Consider the following 26,413-nt stretch of genomic DNA (forward strand, 5'->3'; position numbering starts at 1 on the left):
TAGCTACTCAGGAGGCTGCGATCTGAAGATCATAATTCAAAGCCAGCTCACGTTTGAAAGTCCGTGAGACTTTTTTTTTTATAGATTTGGACATGCTTTTTAAAAAAATTATTTTATTTTATTTTTATTGTCCGGGTAATATATAGAGGAGTTATAATTACATTTGCCAGATAGTAGGTGCATTATTTCTCACACATTGACACTCCTTCTCATGTTTTTGTCCCCCTTTTCCTCCTTCCTTCCACCCCCTCCCAACCATCTTGTTTTCCCCAGTTCCCTTTCCTATTTCAAATAAACATATACAATAGACCAGGTAACAAAGTCAGATACAATAATAAGATGAGATTAACCAAAGGGCAACAAAGGAGAAGAGAAATAACATAATGCAGTAAGAACAACAATCACACATTATAAAGCTCTTGTTTCCATATCCTGGAGATCCTTTCATTTAGCCTCATCCTATATGATATTATGTACCTAGGTTTTACACCATTGTAATCCAATACGAGGAGAGTCCTAAATGTGTACTAATCCATGAGACTCATCTCCAATTAGCCACTGGAAAATCAGAAGTGATGCTGTGGCTCAAATGGTAGAGTGCTAGCCTTGAGGGATGGTGCCTAGGCTCAGAGTTCAAGCCCCATGACCGATGAAAAAAAGAAGAAAGCAAGAAGATCACTTGCCCTGTGTTTCCCCAAACAGCTTTCTATTTCCTAATATTTGCACGTAATTAACAGCAGTAGATCCATTGCCTTCTGGAAACTGATGTGGCTGTGGCTGCAGCAGTAGAAGAGAAATGCGGCTTCTAAGGCACCTGTGACCCTCACTGTACTAAGTTAACTGTCACAAAATTAAGACTGATAAGCATTTCTATAACCCCTGGAAAATTTCCCAGTTTGTTAGTAATTTTCACTAATTCACTCAACAAACTGCATTACTTTTACACTAAGACCTTAGCATCATTAGCACAGAGAAGGATCTCAGAAATTACCTTTTCTGAAATCGCCTCCTGTGGAAGCTTTTCTTAAGGCACACTACTCTTTTTCTGTGCTTGAGCAATTCTTTAAATCTACCTACTGTTGCACCTTGCTTACATGTTTATAATGATTTCTCTACTTCGTTACAATCTGATGCTGTGTGAGGGGTCTGCTGAGTATGGTACAGATCTGCAGTTACAAGAGCACTTCCTGACACTCAGAGTTAAGTAAATATCTTCTAAAATGATAAGTCAGACTGATGAAAATGGAATCCCCTCTGTAACGCCTGAATCCAGTGAGGATTAACTAACCTTTAACTAAGTAGTAACTAAGGAATTAGTTACTACTAAGCATTAACTAAAGGATTGAAGTAAGTTAATACTAACTTCAATTCCTGTCAAATTTTTTCATGGTGTCCAAAATTGAACCTAGACATATTTTAGCACTTGAATCACTTGAACTACTATTATTTTTGCATCTTTTTAAAATAAGTTTGTAATAACTAGCACAAACTGTCGTGCTTGAAATGAAGAGCCTGGCCATTTTAACTGGAGTGTTCTTGTGTATCTTTCAGATGGTTCTAAAACAATTCCGAAAGTTACAGAAGTAATGCCTAAATATGGAAGTATAAATGGAGCCACGAGGCTGACTATCAAAGGAGAAGGTATAGTCAAGTTTCTCCCTTTCCCTCTCTCTTCCTCTTTTTCTCCTCCTTTCTCTATGTGAACACCAAGTCTGATGTATTTTACAGGTTATTTTACATTGCTTTCTCAGAGGTCAGTCTAAATACTACTTTTGCTGTTTTATAGGAGCAGTATGCAAATTGAGTAAGTTATATTGATTTGCTGTACACCATAGCATATAGAGTTAGAAGTGCGGTATTTTATACTTAAATTTTTGCTGAGACAATCAATCATAGGTTAAGTGTTCTTATTGCAAGGTGTGTGTGTGTGTGTGTGTGTGTGTGTGTGTGTGTGTGTGTGTGTGTGCTGGTCCTGGGGCTTGAACTCAGGGTCTGAGTGCTGTCTCTGAGTTTCTTTTGTTTAAGACTAGCCCTCTACCACTTGAGTCACATCTCTACTTCTGGCTGTTTTGGTAGTTTGATGGAGACAAGAGTCTCACAGACTTCTCATCAATGCTGGCTTTGAACCATGATTCTCAGATCTTATCAGCTTCCTGAGTAGGTAGGATTACAAGGTGATTCACTGGTTCCCAGTGTACAAGGCTTTTTGGGGTTGTTGTTTGTTTGCTTTGAATAAAGAAAAGATCAAGGCAAACATTTGGAGATGGTAGATATACTTATAGATTTGCTTTTAGTAATTCTTTTTTCCCCCAGTCCTGGGGATTAAACTCAGGGTCTGTGCACTGTCCTTGGGCTTTTTCAAAGCTAGAGCTCTACCACTTGAGCCATAGCACCACTTCTGGCATTTTCTATATATATGGTACTGAGGAATTGAACCCCGGCATTCATGTATGCTAGGCAAGCACTCTACCACTAGGGCAAACTCCTTGCTTTTAGTAATTCTTTTGTGTGGGGTGGGGAGGGGTTGTGGGACTTAAACTCTGGGCCTGGGTGCTATCATTGAGCTCTTCAGCTCAAGGCTATGTCCCTACCCCTTGTCCTGGGCACTATCATTGAGCTCTTCAGCTCAAGGCTACCACCTTACCTCTTGAACCACAGCACCACTTCAGATTTTCTGGTGGTTAACTGGAAATATGAATCTCACTGATTTTAGTTCCCCGGGCTGGCTTTGAACAGAGATCCTCAGATCTTAATCTCCGGAGTAGCTAAGATTACATGCATGAGACACCATGCCCGACTGCTTTTAGTAATTCTTTACAGGTATATAATTATATCAAAATTGTATACAGTACAGCTTTGTTATGTCAATCATATCTCAATATAGGTTTCAATATAAAGTTTTGAGTCCATGGTATATCTGTATGTATATCTATAAATATATGGAATATATTTAGTACAATGATAATTTTACAAAACACTTAAGATCAATGTGAATGAACTTGAAAGAAGTTTATTTGAACAAACAACAATCAAGCCTGGAATGTGGTCTAGAAGTAAGAGTGTTTGCCCAGAATGCATGAAGCCCTGGGTTTGATTCCTCAGTACCACATACACAGAAGAAAACAGAAGGAGCTGTGTGACTCAAATAGCAGAGCACTAGCCTTGAACACAAAGTATTCAAGGACAGTGCCCACGCCCTGAGTTCAAGCCCCAGTACTGTCAAAAAAGTAAAGGAAAATCAACATTCATATAACTCACGTATGCTATCTCTGATCAATAGATACTTTCATTTTTACAATTGTATAACACTACTTTATCAACCTGAAACATTTCACAACTATAAATTATAGTGACGAATGTTGACCCTCTATACCTATTTTAAATGTGTCACTTTTATAAAAGTCATCAGGAAATATTATAGAAAGTATAATTTAGGAGAAATTTCAGCTGCTAGTACTAACATTTTTGTATATCCAAATGATTTCTGTTTACTTCTAGACATGATGTCCACTTTTAAAGGGATACCTTTGCTACTGGATTACCCTGCCCAAAGCCTGGGTTTTGGTCCAAGGGTGTAGCTCAGTAGTTAAGCACTTACCTAACAGGTGTGAGGCCCTGGGTTTTAAGCCTCATGTTGAAGAAAACACAGCAAAATGGCTTATATTTAAGGAGACAAAGCTATGATTTTACTGTTATGAGAGCAAAACCAAAGTGTTTGGAGCAACAGCATGATCACAGAAATAAATTGTATTTCCTTCTGAGATGACTGCATTGATGAAGTCGATAATCGTTGTGGTAAATTCTGGAATGTCGGTAAACTATATTTGTTTTGTTGCTTTATACCTGCAGTTCATATTTCTCCATTTTGTATTACCTGTTGTATCTCTGTTTAAAAAAAGTACTATGAAAGGTATGACAATTGTAGGAGTAGCATGAGCTTTGATCCATTCTGTTAGCTTTCAGTGCCATCTCTGTCACTGAAATGTACTCGCTTGGAGTAAGTTACTTCTCTGAGCCCTGGCTTCCTCAACAATAACATGAGCTATTAATTTCTATATCTTGGATTTATGAATATTGGAAAGCATAATGTAACTAAAGTACCCTCCTATGAGTATTTGCTACTTTATTCTTTTTATTCTTCAGTATTAATGTTATAGTCTTGGTGTCATTCTTTAGAATCTATCTTCCATCAGTCCCCCCACTGTTTTGAATGTTACAACTTTTAAATACATTTCCAAGATGTGCTTTAAGAATAACAACAACCAAAAAATACCCAAACAAACAAAACGCTTGGAGAAAACAAATCAGTCTGAGTCTTATATGACAATCGCTGGGTGAAATAACACTAACATATTCCATGATAGCAGTTTGGGTGTTACTTTTTGGATGAGTGCTATCAGGAGTCCCAGGTTTGTGTACCTGGCAATTCTTGTCTCCATTTTTTCCTCTACAGAGAAAAACATCAACATGTCAGGAATTTCCATGTGAAGCCTGAGCCTTTTTTTGCTTCCAGGATACACCCAGCCCTTCCTGAAATCTATGTGCTTTGGAAAACTTCCAGAAGTGTCCTCTGTTTCAAATGTTATTTTTTAAATAAAAACCTTTAAAATTTTCTCATTTTTATTTCTTTTTGCTTTTCTGTAATTAACTTAAAATTATAAATATCTTATATTTATGTGCTTTTAGCAAAGATATATAGCTAAAGCACTAACAAATTTTGTTAATTTGGTTAACATTTTCCCATAGGCTTTATTGGTAGACATTTTCTGTTGCTCTTTGTCTCTGTCTCTCTGTCTCTGTCTCTCTTGTGTACACACTCTCTCTGTCTCTGTCTCTGTCTCTTTCTCTCTCTGTCTCTCTCTCTTTTACTCTCTCTCTCACACACACACAAACACACACACACACACACACACTCACTCACACACAGTTGACACTATAGCCACTTGAAAACTTTTAAAAATGTCATCTTTTGCTAGTATTATATGCCAAAGAAGAGATACATGTCAGCCTGTCACCGAGGTAGCATGTACCTAGTAGAAAAATAAATTCCTATATCATTTCCTGAACTGCAGTACAAGTAAGACTTTCCATCCTTTGGTTAGTTGGCAGTAGCCCTTCTTGGTTCTACATTCAATGTGAACTCTAAAGATAAGCAGAAATTGGCAAAAGAAAAGGAGTGGATTTACAAGTAGCTTGCTTTCCTGGGTTCATATGCTTTCTCACCATTCAGTTTGAATAGCAGCTGTCTTTCTTGTTTCTAAACTGCCAGCTTAATACAAATATTTGTCATCTGTGAAATGTGTATATATATATATATTTGTATTCAATCTCAAATGAGTTCTTTGGTAAAGGTTTAAGCTGTGAGGAATAGAGGGTTTTTGGTTAAAATCCCTATCCTTTGTTGAGTTTTCTTACTTTTCCTACTTATAATGTTAAGGATAGGATAGAAATAAGAAAGGGACTGCTACAGTGGGTTTCAGGTAGAAACTCTAATATCTACAATCTGAGCTCAGATGGTGGATTCCCACTTACTATTTATCTATCTATCTATCTATCTATGTATCTATCTATCTATCTATCATGCTGGTCCTGGGCCTTCAACCTGGGGTTTGGGTACTGTCCCCATGCCTTTGTCCTCACTTGAATCACATTTCCACTTCTGGCTGTTTGATGGTTAATTGGAGGCAAGAGCCTTCTTGCTGGTGGTTGGCTCACCCCTGTAAGCCTAGTTACTCAGGAGGCTGAGATCTGAGGATCAAGTTTAAAGCCAGCCTGGGCACTAGAAAGGCTGTGAGACTCTTATCTCCAATTAATCATCATAAAACCAGAAGTGGTTCTGTGGCTCAAGGGGTAAGGTGGTAGCCTTCGGCTGAAGAGCTCAGCGACAATGCCCAGGCAAGAGGTAGGGTGTTAGCTTTGATTTGAAGAGCTCCGGGACAGTGCCCAGGTCCAGAGTCCAAGTCCCATGATGGACAAATAAAAGAAAGACTTCTTGACTTTCCAATGGGCATGCCCTAGATGGCTACAAACCAGTATCCTCAGATCTCAGGCTCTTAAGAAGCTAGCACCTAGACACAAGCCTGTGGCACCTGATGACTATGTGGCTTTTGTTTTGTTTTTGTTTTTGGGTTTGTTTTTTTTTTTGCCAGTCCTGGGGCTTGAACTCAGGGCCTGAGCACTTCCTTGGTCCTCAAGGCTAGCACTCTGCCACTTGAGCCACAGCACCATTTCTGGCTTTTTCTATGTATGTGATACTGAGGAATCAAACCTGGGACTTTGTGCATGCTAGGCAAGTACTCTACCACTAGGCTAAACTCCTGGCCTCGTTTTTTTTGTTTGTTTGTTTGTTTGTTTATTAGAATGTTAATGGTAACACATTCACAAAATTCCCCATCCTGAATTCCAGTGGCTGGATATAGTGGTACACATCCATAATCTCTGTTGAGTGAGAGGCACAAGATCTGAGAAATTTGGGTTCAAGGCCAGCCCAGGTTTAAAAATGAAAAGAAAGAAGATAGGCAGGAGGCACTTCTCATCCCACTAACATAGGATATACAAATTATAGGACTGAAATAGAGACCAACCTGGGAAAAAGCTAGAACCTATTTCAAAAACATAACCAGAATTAAAAGGGGCTGGTGATATGACTTACATGTATAGTTCTTGCCAAACAAGTGTAAAGTTTTGAGTTTAAACCCCAATGCCACTAAAAAAAAATATTCCCTGCAAGATTGAGCCACAGTTTTCATCAGAGATTACCTAGTTTTTCCCTTTTCTCTAAGAGTTACAGCCTAAATAACCTATCAGCTTGCAAGTCCTTGTTTTATAGGGACTCCAGGTAAAAACTTCATCACTTATATAATAGTTGCCTTCTCTACTTCCTCCAATCCCTTTGATTTGTTTTTTAAGTAGTATCTTCTCCCACCATACTTAACATTTGGTGCTGTGGGAGTGTGTGTGTGTGTGTGTGTGTGTGTGTGTGTAAAGAGAGATGAAAACATACATGTAAATTCCACAAAACTTCCATGAATATATCCATTTGAGGCTATTTTTTTTGTGTTTCCAAAGATTAAGGTAAAAGGTGAAATAAATGGACTGTTTGCTTCATGCTGTTGGTATTGTTTATTGCATGATCAAATACTCAGTGACCCTGCTTAGTTCTCTGAAGATTGAATTCCATTAACAGTAATTGAATCTTCTTATTTTTCCAGGTTTTTCTCAAGCAAACCAGTTTAACTATGGAGTTGATAATGCTGAGTTGGGAAACAGGGTGCAATTAGTTTCTTCTTTCCAGTCAATTACTTGTGATGTAGAAAAAGATTCAAGTCATTCAACTCAAATTACATGCTATACTAGGTCTGTTTAAAAGTGTCCTTAATAGCATCGTTTTCATCATGTCAGAAATCAGTTATGTGCATTGGTTTTGAACTGTTTTGTCAGTCTTCTAAAAGCAATAGTTTTCAGGTTTCCAGTTATTATTTTTGATTTCATGATGTCTAGAGTATTTTACACCTTTATTCTGTTCAGCTATAATGTTCTTTTCACATATTGGCATGATAAAAGCATACACCATATCTATTCTCCTGTTATTAAAGCCATTATCTTATCATTATCGGACTCCTTTAGTAGATAAATGGCTACTATTAAAATGTAATGATGTTCCTTAAAATGCCAAAATTACGCTTTCCTATTCAGATTGGCTAATTTTGTTTAAAATATTCACATAGTTATTAAGATTAAGGATGACCATTTTGTATAGTGACATTTTAAGTTCTTTACTATCAGCCCAAATTGATGTGTATTATTAGCAATTTAGGAAACATTTTAAAACATTTTAAATTGCAGCTTTTAATATTAGCTTGAGAACTAAAGAGCATATATTTTAGGGGATTTATATTTATATTTATATTAGATTTGCTGGCAGTTTTTCAACTGTAAACATGTACTTAAGAGGAAACTTGTTTAATGCCTTTTAAAAAGAATATCATAAAATAACTGAACCTGTCAGGTTAACGTTAGCATTTTATATGATTATCACTACTTGTTACTAGTGCATATGTTATTGTTTGTAACAGAAATTAATATACATAGTCAGAATAGGCACTTGCCTAAACTATGTTATGTTGAGATTTGAATTATAGAGGGTTGTGAATGCAGCTTTTCTTTGTGTGATATGAATTTAGCCAGATGCAGTATTCATGCATGAAATCTCGGCTTGGGAAGTAGAGATAGGGAAAGGCACTGGAGAGGTTAAACTGGACAAAAAGTTAGAGAGAAGCCATTTCAATAAATAAACTGAGCATGATGCTACATATTATGCAGCTATGTGAGAAGCTTAGGTAAAAGAAACTTGGTCTTCAGCCACCCCAGGAAAAATAAGAGGAAATCGTACTAAAACAACAACAAGAGCAAAGAATGCGTAGGGATATGTGGCTCAAGTGGTAAGAATAGCCTAGCAAGCATAGACACCGTCATAGTAAATAAATAAATAAAATAGAATTTAACTATGATTCAAATAAAAATTTAGATATGTTTAATTTCAAAGTATACATGTATTCTATCTAGAACAGTATTTAAAATTATGACTGTCTAGTGAAATAAAAATGATTCCATCTTCATGTGTTCCTCATTGACTTTGCAGAGCAATGCCGGAAGATTCCTACACTGTGAGAGTCCGTGTGGATGGGGTTCCTGTCGCAGAGAATCACACCTGCAACGGCCGCAGTGGCAGTTGGGCATGCAGCTTCAATGTATGTGCCTCTCCTTTGGAACTTGTACCTAATCAGCCTTCCTCTTTTCAGAATTGGACTTTTATTATTTAATTTTGCGAGTTGTTGTTCTTTTCACTTTATAAAAAGAAGAAAGGGCATATTAGCCAAGCATATTGGCTCAAGCCTGTAATCCTAGTTACTTGACAGATAAGAGATTGAGAGATTACAATTCAAGTCCAGCCTGGGCATAAAAAGTTTGAGAGACTCCATCTCAACTAGCTATGGGAAAATCACAATGGCAGAGTGCAGAATCTGTTCCTGTCATTCCCTGTGATAAGTGGAAGCGCAAGTAAGATTATAGCTTAGGCTGTCCTGGGTATAAAGTGGGACCCTACCTTAAAAATAATCCAGGTAAGGAGCATAGGCTCCATGGTTTCCCTCATTTGTAATAATTAGTACATAACTAGGATTCCCCTAACAGAGGATCACAATAGCTCAAAAGCTCTGTATATAAGGTCGTACAGGATGAGTCTAAACAAAATGAACTCTAGGTTAATGAAACAAGAGGTTTATCTTTGTGATTGCTATTCTGAATGTACTATGTGAAGTTATATCTTTTCTTTTCTCTTTTTTATCCACTTATGGTTAATCTCATGAGGATCCTATATCTGAATTAATATGCTGGTATACTGTATATACACTTATTTGTTTATTTGAAATAGGGAAGGGAAGGGGAAAACAAGATGACCGGGAGGAGGAGGGCAGGGAAAGGGGGACAAAAACATGAGAAGGGGTATCAAGGTTCAAGAAGTAATGTACCCACTACCTGACAAATGTAACTGTAGCCCCTCTATACATTAACTCAACAATAAAATAAAATAAAATAGTAACTGCGGTAAAAGGGTTTGTTATAATTTATTATTATGTATAATATAAAATGTAACAATACAAATGCATATTACAAAATAAAATGAGTAATATATTATGACATATAATGTATAATATATATAGTATATACATATGTATACATATATACCTAAATTCCTATATTAGCATATTTGTGGATGCAAACATTTATTAGCACAAGATAATTTTCTTAGTTTTGCTATTTTTATAGCAATTGAATCTCTTATTTTTGGTTCATTTCCCCAGACTTTTAGTGGGAATTTATGTTTAATAAATATTACTACATATTTAGACTTTTAAACTATTTTCTTTCTTCCTTTTTTTTTTTTGCCAGTCTTGGGCTTGAGTTCAGGACCTGAGCACTGTCCTTGCTTTCTCAAAGCTAGAGCTCCACCTCAGCACCACTTCCAGCTTTTTTCTATGTATGTGGTACCGAGGAATTGAACCCCGGTCTTCATGCATGCTAGGCAAGCACTCTACCACTAGGCCAAACTCCCAGCCTAAACTATTTTCTTGTTTAAACTTTTTTTTTCCTCTTTTTCCATCTCTGCTCTTAGCTCAATTCTCCCTTTTCTTATCCTTGAGTCTCTACTTCTTTAAGAACATAAACATATTAGCAATTCTTTCTATATAATTTCTAATGTAACGAACCTGCATGTTGCATAGCATCCACTCAAAATTTAATTTTATGGTAGGTGGCTGTAAAAATATATTTTCTCCTAATTGGAACTTCAGATATTTTATAAGATTATTCTTAAATTTTAAATTGGGAGTTGCCAACTACCACAAGGTTCCTCCAGTGAAAGTAAATGCTGAGAAAAAAGTGACTTCAGCCTTCAAGAAGATTCAGCTTCCCAAGTACTTCTAGTTCTATTTCCTACCTAGATGTGGAACTAAGTTTTATTTCCTCAAACAACTTAAATCCAGCAGCACTGGACGGAAGTCCTTTTATTCTTGCTTAAGCTGATCATTTCCATGCAGTGTTCTCTCCATCTTCAGCTAGAAATTCAGTAGCCCAATTGTGATAGCTTTACCTTCTGAGCTGGCTCTCAGGTTCAGCTTCAAGTCTTTTTCTAGTCAGCCTTTTTGATATTGGTATTTATCACTTGTTTCTCACCATAACATCCCAGTAGGTCTCTGCATTCTTCTTCATGGCATGGCTCCATGTTACCCTTCGTTTTCTTTCCCTACCCCATATTCACTCTTCTTTTCTCCATTGTTTGCAGGTTTCCTTTCTTTCCTCAGCCAAGAACGAGCACGTCAGTCAGGAACCAGCTCAGTTTCTAAGTATGACTTCTAGCTTTCTCCCTGACGACTCAATTTACTTAGTTCTTTTTAGTGGATTATCTGGGACTCTTACGTCAGGTTTCATGTTGACTAGGGAATTTTATTCATCTTCCTGCTTCTAAGCATCTGCTTCTTTAGTATCTAGCACTTGCTATGGAATTCTGTGTTTCTTCTTTAAGAAAGAAAAAGCTAAAATATTAATGTCATGAAATTCTTATATATTATTGTTTTTAATATTTTCTCATTAAGAATCTGTATTTTTAATTGGCTTATGCTCTGAGTATAACACAAAATGAAAAATTATTTAATGAAATTATACTTCATTTAATGCTAAGCTAGCTCTACAGTAATATGTTTAATCTTTAGAAATGCACTTACTGCCATTTCTATTTGTGTTTATGTTTTGGTTTTGGAACTTAAACTCTGGTCCTGAGCTTTTTTTTTTTTTTTCTTTTTTACTCAAATCTAAAGTTCTACCACTTGAGCCAGAGATCCATTTCTACCTTTCCTGGATAGTTTATTGGAGATAAGATTCCCATGGACTTTCCTGCCCATGCTGGCTTCAAACAGAGATCTTCAGATCTCAATCTGAGTAGATAGGATTACAAGCATCCATCTGTTTCTGCATTTCTAAAGTTTATTATCTATTTAGTTTGAACTAGAGGAGAGGAGAATTTAAAACACTGCAATAATGGCATCTCAAGCCATGGTTGATGCAGCTATGGGTCAGCTTTCAGATTGTTCCACTCTCGCCACTTGCTCTCTAGATAAGCATGGCAGATGGACCCACAAGGGATCCTTTGACAGCTTTCCTGTTTGTTTGTTTTTTTTCCTTTTTTTCTCCCACTGCTGTCTGCTTCCTGCATCCTGTGTCTGATTTTTTTTAAAAATGTACTCCCTTATGTCTAAGTACCTTTAGAAAGTAAATTTCTTCATTACTAAAGTTAGAGAACTTCCAGTACTAAAACTTGCATGCTATCTTCACATTCAGCTGCCAGTTTTGTTGGGAACTAAATTCTAGTTTTAAAACAAATTTCACAGAAACTTTACAATCCCTGTCTCCTTTTCTCATGGTCTGAGGTATCTAAGCTTATGTATAGTGAAGGATTAACTTTAAAATTGCAAAAATCGGGCCTGGGAGTTTGGCCTAGTGGTAGAGTGCTTGCCTAGCATGCACAAAGACTCGGTTTCGATTCCTTGGTACCACATACATAGAAAAAAGCCAGAAGTGATGCTGAGGCTCAAGTGGTAGAGTGCTAGCCTTGAGAAAGTCCAAGGACAGTACTCAGGCCCTGAGCCCAAGCCCAGGACTGGCAAAAAAAAATTGCAAAAATCCTTCTATAACAATGTATTAGAGATGCAGTATGTCATATCAATATTAAATAGATAAAAATCTTCTACATTAGTGTACTTTTATTTTTTGTTCTCTTATTAACAACTAATAACAAATACCTTGTAGATTTTATTTTGCCTGATAGTTTATTATTTGCTACAAATACTATTTAGGTATTCAGTGACTATTTAGGTACTTAGTGACTTACAGAGGTTGATTTGTACCCCTATTTGGCAGTTATTTTGGCCTTTCTACTACTTTAAAACTAATATTTTACTAAAGTTTTTATGGCTTGAGATTCATTTTCTATTATTTTACAGGGATTCTCCATTGAGCATTTGCCATCTTTTATCACTCTAAATTGTGAAAGAATATATTTGAAACATTCCTATCCTCATATTTCAAAATTATCTTTTTCTCTGACACTCAAAAATAAAAGAAAGAAATGTCATCTTACTGAGGGCCAATTGACCTTATTGAGAATCTACTTTTTTTCTAAATTATTTTATTATTTTTCATAACAGAGGGTTCATTTCTCTCTTAATTAATAAAATGTTTCCCATATCTCTACTTCATTCTGTTCTGTATGGCACCATTGTGTTTCTGAGTGTAAATTCTTCTTGATCTGTGGACTACTATTTTTTCCAGCATTTCTTCAAAATGTGGATTATTAATTCATCATGATTACTGAAGAGTCTCCATTTTCCTAAAGCATGCTCTTTACCCACTTAAATAATGAATTTTCTTCACATTGGAGTACATTTACTTTTTCCAATAATTATTTTTCATTTGCCCGGTGTGTGTGGGGTAGTATAGGTGTGGGTGTGGGTGGATATATGTGAGTATATTTCTAGGCTGGTATTGGGGCTTAGACTTAGAGCCTCTTACTCAGTATGTTTTTATTTGTATAATAAAGCTCATTTACTATTTATTATATGCCAGGTGATGTTCTTAATATTTTATGATTCTCAACTCATAAATCTTATAGCAATCTTGTAATTGAATACAAGTATTATTTACCTCTTTTTTATAAATGATAAAACTGATGCACAGAGAAATTATGTTGTTTACTCAGTCACATAGCTAGGAAGCGGTTAATCTCAAATTTCAATTTGAAAAGTATGGCTGCAAACTTGGGTATCATTCTTCTTCCTATGTATACGTGAATATTTTTAAGAGGTAGACAATCCTTCTTTACTGCAGTAACAAATTATCACCAACATAGTGGCTTATTGCAATGCAAATCCACCATCTTACAGCTGTATAGGGAAGTCTAGGCTGTCTTTCAGGTGTCTGGAAGGCTGCCTTCCTTCTAGAGTCGCTATGTGTGAAGCTGCAGTCTTACCTTTCCTAGCTCCTTATGACTAGAGCCAGTGATGGCAGTTACATCACATTGCATCAGTCTTACTCAGCTTCCAATAGATATACTATCTCCTCTTATTCTGACTGTCCCTACTTCCCAGTTCTACTTCAAGAATCTTTGGCCTGGAGGGCAATACAGGATTATCTCCTTATTTTAAAGTCAGCTATTTAGCAACTTTTCTTCTATCTACAACCCTAGCCTGATATTTCCAGAGATTGAGGTGTGGCCACTTTGGAAAGCCATTACTTTATGACAGGGATTGCAGTCTTAATTACACTGGTAGCCTCCCTGAAATTTGCCGCTTTTTCAATTCTCATTTACTGTCATATTTTTTTAAGAAAAATAACTGCATTGCTCTAGGAATATATCATTACCATGCCAAATAAAACTTCCTTCATTGATCTTTTCTTATCTTGCTTCTGATTTTAAAATGCTCTTTGTTCTTTTATTCCCTCAAGGACTTAACCAAACAGAATATTTATAATTTTATTCCATCAATTCCTGAGAGTAGCTGGGCACCTATGGCTCATGCCTGTAATCCTAGCTACTCAGGATGCTGAGATCTGAGGATCATGGTTCAAAGCCAGACCCAGCTCTAAAGTTCATGAGACTAATCTCCAATTAGAGAAAAACTTTTGGTTTTTCACCAGAAGTGGCGCTGAGGCTCAAGGGGTAGGGTGGTAGCCTTGAGCTGAAGAGCACAGGGATGGCACCAGAACCAGAGTTCAAGCTCCACAAGCACCACCACCAACAACAATTCCTGAGTCTTCTTAATGACTGTAATTTGGCTTAGAGTGTTAACCCAAGGGTAACTGAGTTTTCAAATTCCAGACTGACAGTCAGAATCTTGAGAATCCAATCTGGTACATGGAAGGTATGGGTTAAATGCTCAGCCACGTGGAATCTTGGATGCCTATCTCCCCACAAATTTCACAATGATTCCAGGAAAGCAAAGCAGAGATATCATGGGTAGAAGATCCTCCACCCATCCCTCCTTCACTCCTTGGGCATCCTCCCCCACATCCTTCACCCTTACAGCTCAACAAAAAATAAATAGTTTGACAAAAATAACCAACCAAACAAACAAACAAAAATTCCAGGTTGACAATATTGTAAAGTGGAAGAAATTTTAAGGAATAAGGAAATAATTTTGAATAACCAGAACATGATCAAAACTTTTATATCTTATATATAAGAAGAAAAATTTTGATATTATGGAAATAGGAGTACAAATAATCCATTCCATGAGATTAGAATCAACATAGAGAAAAGACTGCTTATCCATATTATTATTTTACAGACGAAAAGTTTCAGAACCCCAACAATAAGGAGCATCACACCTTTATCTGGAACTCCAGGTCAGCTCTTGTAATAACTGAAATACTTTTGGTTTGTGGCAGTTAGTTTTATTTACTTTTATTGTGTATACAATCATTATAATACCTAAAATTTATACATTTCATTTTTCTGCTTATAAAACTGCTTATCAACTAAAAATATTTCCAAAAGCTGAATTGTAGTTTATGATGAGGGAATTAATTTTCATCAGTTTATAATGTGAATACCCTTTTTTACAGCATGGTCAATTGTAAACATGAACTGTTTCCAAATATTCTACCCAGGGAGAAATGGTACCTGGGAATGGATTGGTAATGGTAATTGTAAGTGGCAATCTCAGCGTTGGAAAATAGAGGCAAGGAGGATCCAGAGTTTGATGACAGCCTGGGATAACTTAGTGAGATGTTTTCTTAAAATAAAACAGAATTCATAAAAAAGAAAATGTAGTAGTCTTTAAATGTTTTCAGCTCTTTGATTTACATTTAAATTTGTTTTAGGTTTATTGACCATATGCATTTCATTTTATAAGCCAATTATCTTTGTATCCATATGAAATTGTAAGAATTCTTTGAAAGATATTAAATTTTATTTCATATAAGTATAAAATGCATTTTGAATTTATCACTTGTTTTGAAAAAAATGCTCTTTCTGTCAGACATTTTTTTTGGTGGTGGAGTGTGGGTAGTACCAGAGCTTATACTCAAGGTCTCATGCTCACTCAACTGGTAACAATGTTTGACAAGAAATGTACTCTTTGGGGCTTGGAGTTTGGCCTAGTGGTAGAGTGCTTGCCTAGCATGATTCCTCGGTACCATATACATAGAAAAAGCTGGAAATGGTGCTGAGGCTCAAGTGGTAGAGTATAGCCTTGAGAAAGTCTAAGGACAGTACTCAGGTCCTGAGCTCAAGCCTAGGACTGGCAAAAAAAAAAAAAAGCACTCTTTGGCATACTTATATAACAGTAACCCCTCTTTCATTACCCTTATCATGAAATAAAATTTAATTGTAAAAAGAATCCTGTTTCTGCAAAGCATTGGTGGTTTAGACCTTTAATTCTAGCCACTTGGGAAGCTGAGATCTTTGGGTAGTGGTTTGAAGCCAACCCAGGCAGAAAAGTCCCCTTGAGACTCTGATCACCAATTAACTATTCAAAAACCTGAAGTGGAACTGTGCCTCAAACTGGTAGAGCCCTAGCTTTGTTAGCACAGCATTAGCAAAAGAACTCAGAGCCAGTACCCAGACCCTAAGTTCAAGACCTTGGATGGACAAAAAAATATACATTTTTCCTGGAAAACTTTCTAGTGTTTTGGGATAGATATTAACATACAGAGCCTACTTGAATCTTTTGCTTTGTTTTCAGGTACATTAATAACAATCCAAGGAAGAATCTTTACTGATGTTTATGGCAGTAATACTGCAGTAAGCTCAAATGGGAAAAACGTTAGGATTTTGAGGTAAGTTTTGTGGGGGAATATAATAATGGATCAAATAATATTAAAACCCTCTGCAATGTTAACTAGGGTTTTGCAGTCATATTATTGAAGAAAAAGAGACTATTGTTTGACTCATGGACATGAAGCATTGATGAGCATTCATTTTTTCTCTGGGCTATCATTCGTTCCTTTTCTGTGATGAATTTTATTAAGTGAAAGCACACAGAAGCAAGTTCAATAGTAATTAGGTTATAGTCAAAGAACTTCATTTACGGAAGAATGTTTTCCCTCATCTACCTCATTTTATGTAATACCCAAGATCTGTATGTTAAGGTCAGGAGTACCACTTCAACTTCCTACTATACAACTTGTGACTTTTCTATTGCACTATGTTAAATGAGAACATGCTGAAACAGACAAGGTCAATAAGTAATTTACCATGTTGGTGCTCCATTTGTTAGCTGCGAAGCAGATTATAACATTGCTTAGTTAACCAACAGAACAGAAAATATCTGCCTGCATTTGAACTGGAAACTAAATAATATGAGTGCTATCTCAGTCTGTTTTAGCAGACTAAAACCCTGTTCATTTTCTTTTTTTGAATTTTTCTATTTTTTCCATATATTTTTATTGTAATTAATAGAAGGGTTACATTATATTTACAGATGGAAGGTGCATTACTTCAAAACATTGATACCCTTTCTCATGTCTTGGTCCCCATTTCCCTCCCCCCACCCCCACCCCTCATCTTGTTTCCTCCCCTTCCCTATTGTATTCCAAATAACGAAATATGCATATATCAGATAACAAGATAACAATATATCAGGTAACAAGGTAAAATACTGTAACAATATGAGATAACCAAGGGACAGCAAAAGAGATGAGAGATAACATAGTACATTAAGGACAACAATCACTCATTATATGGCTTTTGTTTCTATATCCTGGAGGTCCTTTCATTTAGCTTCATACAATATGGCCTTAGGTATCTAGGTTTGTCCTATTGTAAATCTCTGCTAGGAGAACCCAAGGATTCTACTGATTATGACAAATGAAGGAAACCATTGACCCTCTGTTCCTTTGAGTCTGGCTTACTTCACTTATATGATTTTTTTTCTAAGTTTTTCCATTTCCTTACAAATGAGACGATACCATTCTTTCTGACAGCAGCATAGAATTCCATTGTGTATAAATACCACATCTTGTTGATCCACTCATCAACTGAGGGACATCTAGGTTGGTTCCATATCTTTGCTATGGTAAATAGTGATGCAATGAACATCGTTGTGCTAGTGGATTTAGTATGTTCTTGTTTCTGGACAATTGGGAACCCTGTTCATTTTCTATGGAATCATTGCTTTTAGAATGTTTCATGCTTATTGAATACTTAGACAAAACCAGTGAGTGGGTATATTTAATAAACAATTCAAACAGTAATTGGAGGATTTATTAAATCTTAAAACAATTATAGGCCATATCCAATTGCAGGTATATGGTAAAATGAGCAATTTTGAAGTTTCAGCAGCAAATTAAACAAAAGTGAATTATCTGGCATACTTTAAGATATACTTTCCAGTTAAATCACATTTGGTTGCAGCTATAATGTTCTGGAAATATCCATTTTGATTCCTTTTATGGGTTGAAAGAGCTACTAGAAAATTTGATGTAAGTGAAGGGTTTTTTTCTGCTTCAGTATAATTGGTTGTTGTAAATGATTCATATTCTTATTCTTGCATGGAGTTTCTCATTTATCCTTGTCCTTAATGATACCAGGAAATACCAAGTTGAACTTTCAGAGAGAGATTCCTTTTCTTTCCTCAGAAGTTAGAATTTGTTTCTGTTTTATACCAGGGAGTCAGTGATTTTTTTTTTTTTTTTTTTTGCAAAATCAATCAGAATGACCCCTCAATAGGTCAGTCTATCCAGCCCATGTTGTCTTGAAATCCCTGGTGTGAGAGGGGAAGATAGGGAAATACACACACACACACACACACACACACACACACACACACACAGGAATGTGAGAGGCTCTTAAGAAAGTCATTTATCTAATTTGCAGACTGTTAATTATGACTTCCCCCAAGGCATTTCTTTGTGCCTGAGTTTCATTATCAAGGGTCCAAAGCAAAGAATGTGTTGGTTATTGGGCAGGGAGCCATGGTAACTTCTGCTTCTCATGTCTTGTTCATTCAATCAAATTGCTAAATCCAGGCCAAGTATGCATGAAAATGAGTAGAGGATCTACATTTTATAAAAAAGCTTTTGATCTAAAAGGATAGGAAAGAAAAAAATTTAAAGACATGTTTAAGGCCAAACATAGTAGTATTCTCTCAGATAGGCAGGCATATACATAGTTCAGGTTTGAACTGCACGATGCCCCACTTTCTATAGGCTTGCTCAAGCAATTTAACCAAGATGTCTCAGTTTATTCATCTGTGAAATAAAAGTATGATAATGACTGACTCATAAATGTGGTTACACATATTAAATGTAGTTATCAAGAGATTCTCAGTTTCAGGTGTTAATTTTTTAGTTGGAATAAGGCAGGAGGAAAGAAAGAGAATTTGAATCAATGTCTCTTCCTAATGGACACAATAACTCCATCCACCTCCCTTACAATCCTAAACTAATAATCAAATAGAAGGACTTGCATATAAAAGTATATTTTTTAAAAGTTCAATATAGGGAGAAAGTAAGGGAGTGGGTGACACTGTTCAAAAGGAATTGTACTCATTAGCTGATATGTAACTAACCCCTCTGTACATCACCACTATAATAAACTTGTTTTAAAATTTTAAATAAGTTTCATATAATGTCAGTGGATATTTGTTTAAGGAAGTGATAATGAATAATAATTAGTACTAAGTAATAAAATATAAGTTGGTTATTGTTTGTGATTGGTGCATTTGGAAACCATTTACTAATATAACTTGACTTCTTTCTGATAAAAACATTTATGCAGAGTTTATATTGGAGGAATGCCCTGTGAGCTTCTTAGACCACAATCTGATGATTTGTAAGTAATTAAAATATTTTTTTAAAATAAATAATACAGGGGCTTTGAGTTTGGCCTATTGGTAGAGTGCTTGCCTAGCATCCACAAAGACCAAAGTTCGATTCCTCAGTACCACATACATAGGAAAAAGCCAGAAGTGGTGCTTTGGCTCACATAGTAGAGCTCTAGCCTTGAGAAAGTCCAAGGACAGTGCTCAGGCACTGAGCTCAAGCCCTGAATTGGCAAAAATAAATAAATAAATAAATAAATAAATAAATAAATAAATAAATAGTACCTACATGCATACTATATAGTAATGGTAAAAAATACCACATAGCTATATGAGTAGTAGTATTTTATTTAATAAATTAATATTCATTTATATAATTAAGCTGCCAACTTATTTTCTCCTTTGACTTTAGTATAGTATGATATGAATTGCTATCTAGGTTGTTATGAAAAACTGCTTTGAGAAACATCAAGTAATTTGCATACTTGATTGTATTTTCAGTGGTTTAAGAGGAATACTAACATGAATGTCAAATTTAATTATAAAACAAATCTTATTTACAAAACATAAAATTAAACTTTATCTGCAACTCACCACTGACACCTGAGAAATATTTTCATTTTGCAGTTAGAACATCTGTTTCTATCCTGATACATATTCTGAAAGCAATAAGTTATATTAAAGTGAAATGATATTTTGAAATGTGATATTAATATGAAGCTTGATAAGAATGTAATCTTTGATAGGTATGGACTAAAACTAGATCATCCAAGTGGAGACATGGGCTTTATGATTTGTAAAATAACAGGAACTTACATTGGTAAGTGTAAATTATCCTTCTTCATAATTCTTGAAGACCAGCTCAACCTTGTTTCATGAGCTTCTAGATCTTCCCTGCTTCTTGTCATGTTGTCTGTTGTTGTTGCTGTTTTTCCTTTCTTAATTGGCTTCTTTTCACTTTGAAGCCAGTATGTATGATTTATTTATTTATTTACTCACTTATTTTCTGAAGACTTATATGGAAAGCTAACTTCATGTTCTATTTTATTTTTACCCTTACCAATGATTCTATGATTTATTTAGTTTAGCTGTCTTCTTACTTGCAACCTTGATTTCAAAGTTCTCCTCCCTCTCCTTATTCTTAGTGTGTGTGTATGTGTGTGTGTGTGTGTGTGTGTGTGTGTGTGTGTGTGTGTGTGTGTGTGTGTTCTGCTCCTGGGATTGAAATCACAGAGGGCCTGGGTGCTATCCTTGAGCTCTTTTTATTCAACACTTACCTTCTACCATTTGAACCAAAGATGAACTTCTGGCTTTTTGTTGTTGTTGTTTATTTGGAGATAAAAGGATCACAGATTTTCCTATCTGAGCTGGCTTTGAACTGCTATTATCAGATTTCAGTCTTCCGAGTAGCTGGGATTATAAGTGTGAGTCATTGGCACCTTGCTCTTTCAATTCTTGTCAGCTTTTCTCTCTTTTATCTCAGACCCCATGTAAGTATTGTATCCTGAAATTTTCAGATGAAATATTTGTACTCAGAAAAACCTCTCTGACCTTATATTTTACATTCTCAAAACTTTTAATTCCTATTAATCCATAACAAGTTTCAGTTCTCCATTTGGGCCTTTGTTCTTTGATAATACATTCTGTTAGGAATGTATTATTCTTGCTACACCATGTCTGTCAGTTCCCAGAAGAGGCTCTGAACCATCCCATAGATATTGAAGGAAAGGAGAAAATTTCAGGGCAGTAGTGATTCTTTTATTTTTCTACATCCATAATTATATTTTGTAATATTTTCCTACTTATAATTTCAACTTTTAAATACTTTCCAGTTTGCATTTCTTTGATGATTTGTAAGTGATTGTGAAAGTGCAATCTTATTATTATTTTTCTGCTTTTAAGTCAGCTTTATAACATAGTTATTGTTCTCCTGTGATTGGAAATTTAATTGTGTATTTTAATTAATTCCAGGTCATCACAATGTCAGCTTCATCTTAGACAGTGATTATGGAAGGTGGGTTATTCTGTAAATAATGATTATCATAATGGATTCAACTCGGCAAATAAAATTAAATATAAATATTTGCTTTGCACTCTAAATGCAGATTACAGAATCAATCACTTTCTTTCTACACATTAACATTTAAAGAATCCATAACTCCCTTTCATTTTTAATTTGTACCTTCTATAGGATTTTTAGTTGTTGTGAATCAAGCAGTTACTAAAATAACAAAAATATTGAACTGTGATGAAAACTATTTGATATGGTATCATTCTTCTAACTGGATGATTTTAATAACCATATTCTATTTGAATTAATGCCAAACTAAAACCTCATGATTAATATTACAAGCTAGAGGTTTTCATTTAAGATATCCTATTAAGTGACATATAATCCACCCCAATCTTACCTATTGGCAAAATAAGAGCAAAGGAAGATAATTTGCCCAAGCAAATCCAGACGGTAGAAGCAGATTCTAGCTGTTTGTGAGTCCATGTAGTCTAACTTCAGGATCTGAACATTTCATTTCTTCCATTTCTCTGACATGGGTGATAGAAGGTTTCAGCCACCAGAACTAGAAATCATCTCTGGTTTCACATTCTGGTGCAATAGTATTTACGATGTGTGTGGGCATTGTCTGACTATCATAGTAATGGAGGAAGTTAAGGGCTTTAGTGGGCAGGACCTAGATGTGACAAACCTAAGTGCACTGCTCATCCCAAATCTCAGAGTGTCTTTTATTGAGAAAATGAGCCAATTGACAGGCAGCCACGTAAATTACTATTGGATGCTGGTAATTAAATAAATAAATAAATAAATAAATAGGATTCTGTTTAGCATCTAATTTTAATATAATTGTAGTATGTCAGTTGTTGGTTAGGTCCATTGATTTACTTTCTGTCTCTCAGAAGAGACTGAATGATTATGAACTCGGAAAGAATGTCTAATGTCCAAAGTAATATGTGTTTACAGAGTGTAAGAGATGGTCAGATTTACATAAAACTGTAATTCCACATGGATTAAAATTTACCATCATCTTTAGTAGATTATCAAGTTCTAGACAGAAGGAAGAATTTTATAACAAAGGGATACCTGAGATGGATACTTTACTACAGACTGAATAATTGTATAATTTGGGAGCAAATCAGAGTGATAGATATGTAAGTAGCTATGATACAACTTTGTGACTGATACACTGCAAATGAGTTAAAGCCCCGTGATATAACAGCTAGTGTCTTCAAAACCAGAACTTCTTATAAACAAGTTGTTAAATCTGGTAAATAGAACTTTACCAAAAAGACTAACTCGTTTGTGAAAAGCAAATGTTCTTGAGTTTTACGTGATTACTATAACTGTAGATCTTTTATGTTCTCAATCCCATTCTTCCTAAGGTGAAAAATGAATTCTTAAGTTTCAAATCTATGAAAGTTTTAATTGCTAAATCCATTATATGTCTCCCTGAGAAATAATTATCCCCAAAATAGATGATTTGAGTGATCAAGACTGAATATGATTGCTAAGAGAACATAAATCAGTCCAGTCAGTGCATTAAAAGCTCGGAAAATTTCCATTTATAACTATCAGCAAATTCAAATTTCTATAACCAGGAATACTACATTAAATTGTTCATTCCATGATCTCGATTTATATCTTATTTTCTTTTTCAAAGAAATACATGGCCAATTGAGGAAATTATGTTTCTATATAAAATATTCTTGGGAATTTAGGATAACTATTTAAATGACATTTGCTACATAAAAGTCTGGTTTTAAGATTCCATGTCATTCAAAAACTATTAAATCATTTTTAAATTATAAATGAACATTTTACAATTTTAGGTACATTCCTGAATGTCATATGAAGTAATTAAAGACCACTGTGGCCAGAATCTGTAGCTCTTTAATAGCCAGCCTTCTTTCCACTATTTCCCCAAGTTCAAATGACAGCTGTTCCTAACTGATAAGGCTCAGATGGGGCTGTCTTAATTGAGAAATGCCTAGTCATTATCAATAAATTAGTGAAAATCACCCTAGTGTCATCCCAAATAAATTACATTCAAATTTTATTTCAGAAGGCAATTTTCTCACTAACTAAAGTAGCAGAGGATCTGTTGAGACACAGTATTATTGGTGCTGGCATTATTTCAGATCTTTGGGGATCACCTAAAAGGCTTATAACAAAAATATACAATCTAATACTAACTTCTTCAATAACTAATTTAGCCAAAATATGTCCCAAGACTCCTTAGTATTGCAAATGTGCATTGTAATGCATGAGCTAGCGTCATAGGAGAGTTCATTGTTAGTCCCAAACCCAAGGCTATGGTATCCTTTTTGATTCTACTTTTGTGTCTTAAAATCTATATTTGAATTCCTCAATTTTTCTGTGAGTTTCATTGAGGTAGTTAGAGAAACATTTTTGAATTTTGAGGCTATTTCCCCTACCTAGCCTCCTAGATTATAGAAGTATGCATATAAAATATGCACCACTAATGTATTAAGGCCAATTTAGGCTTGTTGGACTGGATATTAGTTTTCTCTCACTCACTGGCACTATTACAGAAATTGGTGGTTACTACACATATTGGGACTTTGGATTTTTATTCTGTTTCTGCCATGTACTGGTTTTGTAATCTTGAATAAATTGTGAATATTTTGATGTGATAAAAATGTGATGTGGTAGGGCTGGGAGTTTGGCCTAGTGGTAGAGTGCTTGCCTAGCATGCACGAAGACCTGGGTTTGATTCCTCTGTACCACATACATAGAAAAAAGCCAGAAGTGGTGCTGAGGCTCAAGTGGTAGGGCTCTAGCCTTGAGAAAGTCCAAGGACAGTGCTCAGGTCCTGAGCTCAAGCCCAGGACTGGCAAAAAAAAAAAATGTGACGTGGTAAAAGTCATATGGCATGGTAAATTGAGAGCTCTTAGGTGGTTCCTCCTAGATCACGGAGTAAGGTTCTAACAGAGACAATGAAATTGTCAGCAAGATAAACTCATGTATATGAAGCTAGATTTCCTGTCCTGTTTTTGTTTTTGTTTTATTTTGCCAGTCTTGAGGCTGAACTCAGGGCCTGGATGCTGTCCCTCAGCTTCTTTCACTCAAGGTTAGTACTCTATCACTTGAGTCACAGCACACTTCTGGCTTCTTCAGTGCAGTTTATTGCAGACAAAAGTCTCACTGAGTTTTCTGCCTGGGCTGGCATTGAATTGTAATCCTAAGCCATTGGCACCTGGCATGATATGATGTTTATCATTCCCAAAATTACTAAAATAAAGGTTTTTCTTTTTTTAAAAAAGTTCTTTTTGATATGCTATGGGGACTTGAATTGAGGACTTCATGCTGTAAAGATCATATTTTAAAGAAGGAAAATTTACCTTTTTTTTAAACAGAAGTTTCCCACAGAAAATGACATATTTTGTTTCATCCATCAATAAAATTTCCATGTTTCAAACATATGCAGGTATGTGACATTTCTCTCATAGCATTGTATGTACATATATGTCATCAAATGAAAGACAATAGTGATAGTAAAATATACTATATTGTTTTATATACTGCTAGAAAAGGATAAATGTCTATAAGGAAGACTCTAATTGGATGTCTGAATTGAGCTAAGATACCCAGCCCTTGCATTTGCGTAGGGGGTTGGGGGGGGGTCATGGGGTGTGAACTCAGCCTGGGCGCAGTCCCTGAGCTCTTCAATTGAAGGGTACAGCCCCACCCCTGGGCCTGGACATTGTACATGAGCTCTTCACCTTAAGGCTACTGTCCTGCCCTTGAGCCAAGTCCTACTTCCCATTTTCTAGAGGTTAATTGGAGATAAGAGTCTCAGGTCCTTTTGTGCAGGGCTGGCTTTAAACCTTGATCAGATCTCAGCCTCCAGAGTAGCAAGGATTACAGGCATGAGCCACCGCTCCTGGCTCAGCCTTGCATTTTAATTTTTTAAAGATTTATTGAAAAACCAATTCATCACCTAAACAGTGATAACTTGGATACTTGCATGTCTTCATTTTAGTTGTTGGTGGAAGAAGAAATAAAAAAAAAATTCCCATCAATTTAATTCAGAAGCCAGTATCTTTGTGCTATGAGTGGTCCAGAGGAATACTCAAATGGTTTTTAATTTAATTCAAATTTAATTATTCTAAAGAGGTCTCAGGTTGAAATACACCAAGGAGAATGTCTGAATCAAAACTCCTTTCTGGAACTTGCCCCAGAACTGGATTGATGGAGACAAACAGATTTCAGGAATGCCCAAGTGGAAAAAAAAATTGTCTTGGAAGCAATCGCATGTGAAAAATCTTGACTTTTCCTGGCAATTTATTTTATGAAAATGCATCTGTAGTATTATTATATAACTTTCTTAGAATTAAAAAAAGTGTAAGAATCTGCCATGGACTGGACTAATTTACTGATATACTTAAACCTTTCTGTTTAAAGTCACACACAGTTCACTATAGTTAATGATGTTTGCTATCTGAGGAAATACAAATATGAAATGACAGTTCATAAATAAATTCTTCAAGAGAATTCTGATTTAGATTGGTATCTTTAACATCATATTTATCATTCTCTCCCCGCCTCCAGAAATCACTTCCATTTCACCCTCCAAAGGTAGCACTCAAGGTGGCACTATACTGACTATAAGTGGACAGTTCTTTGATGAGACGGATCTGCCAGTGAAAGTACTAGTTGGAGGTATATTTTATGATTTCTAAAGTCATATTTTGTAACAACAAATCCTTTCTCTTCTTCAATAATTTGTACGAAGAACAATAGTCTTCATTATTATTTTCTTCAATCACAAACTAGTTATTTGCCAGGGAATTGGGTTCTGGGACTCCCCAGTCTTCCCACTGCAATTTTCTAGAGAAGACAACTTCTTGAAGCCTCATGTGATAGAGACCGGAGCTCTAAAGTTGACACCAAAAGGCATCGTGAAGTGGAACTGTGACTGCCATCCATAGATTCCCCACTGCAATGAAAGATGCACCTACTCTCTGTATAATGAGCTCTTACAAGTCCTTCTTGAAGGAATGAG

At 35.6% G+C, this 26,413-nt stretch overlaps 1 protein-coding gene across 1 annotated transcript in view; it reads left to right on the forward strand.

Annotated features, from left to right (window-relative positions):
- Positions 1-26,413, forward strand: part of Pkhd1l1 (PKHD1 like 1) — a 147,867-nt gene that overhangs the window by 1,186 nt on the left and 120,268 nt on the right. Inside the window, exons 2-11 of the mRNA XM_090339272.1 lie at positions 1,552-1,641; positions 7,212-7,356; positions 8,642-8,750; positions 14,901-14,958; positions 16,299-16,392; positions 19,334-19,387; positions 20,123-20,196; positions 21,348-21,390; positions 24,765-24,835; positions 25,960-26,070. Of these exons, the coding sequence (XP_090195398.1) occupies positions 1,552-1,641; positions 7,212-7,356; positions 8,642-8,750; positions 14,901-14,958; positions 16,299-16,392; positions 19,334-19,387; positions 20,123-20,196; positions 21,348-21,390; positions 24,765-24,835; positions 25,960-26,070 (849 nt within the window). The remainder of the gene's footprint in view (positions 1-1,551; positions 1,642-7,211; positions 7,357-8,641; positions 8,751-14,900; positions 14,959-16,298; positions 16,393-19,333; positions 19,388-20,122; positions 20,197-21,347; positions 21,391-24,764; positions 24,836-25,959; positions 26,071-26,413) is intronic.

The sequence above is a fragment of the Megascapheus bottae genome, chromosome 9 (genome assembly GCF_031878675.1).
Source record: "Megascapheus bottae isolate mThoBot1 chromosome 9, mThoBot2.hap1, whole genome shotgun sequence".
Taxonomy (NCBI): domain Eukaryota; kingdom Metazoa; phylum Chordata; class Mammalia; order Rodentia; family Geomyidae; genus Megascapheus; species Megascapheus bottae.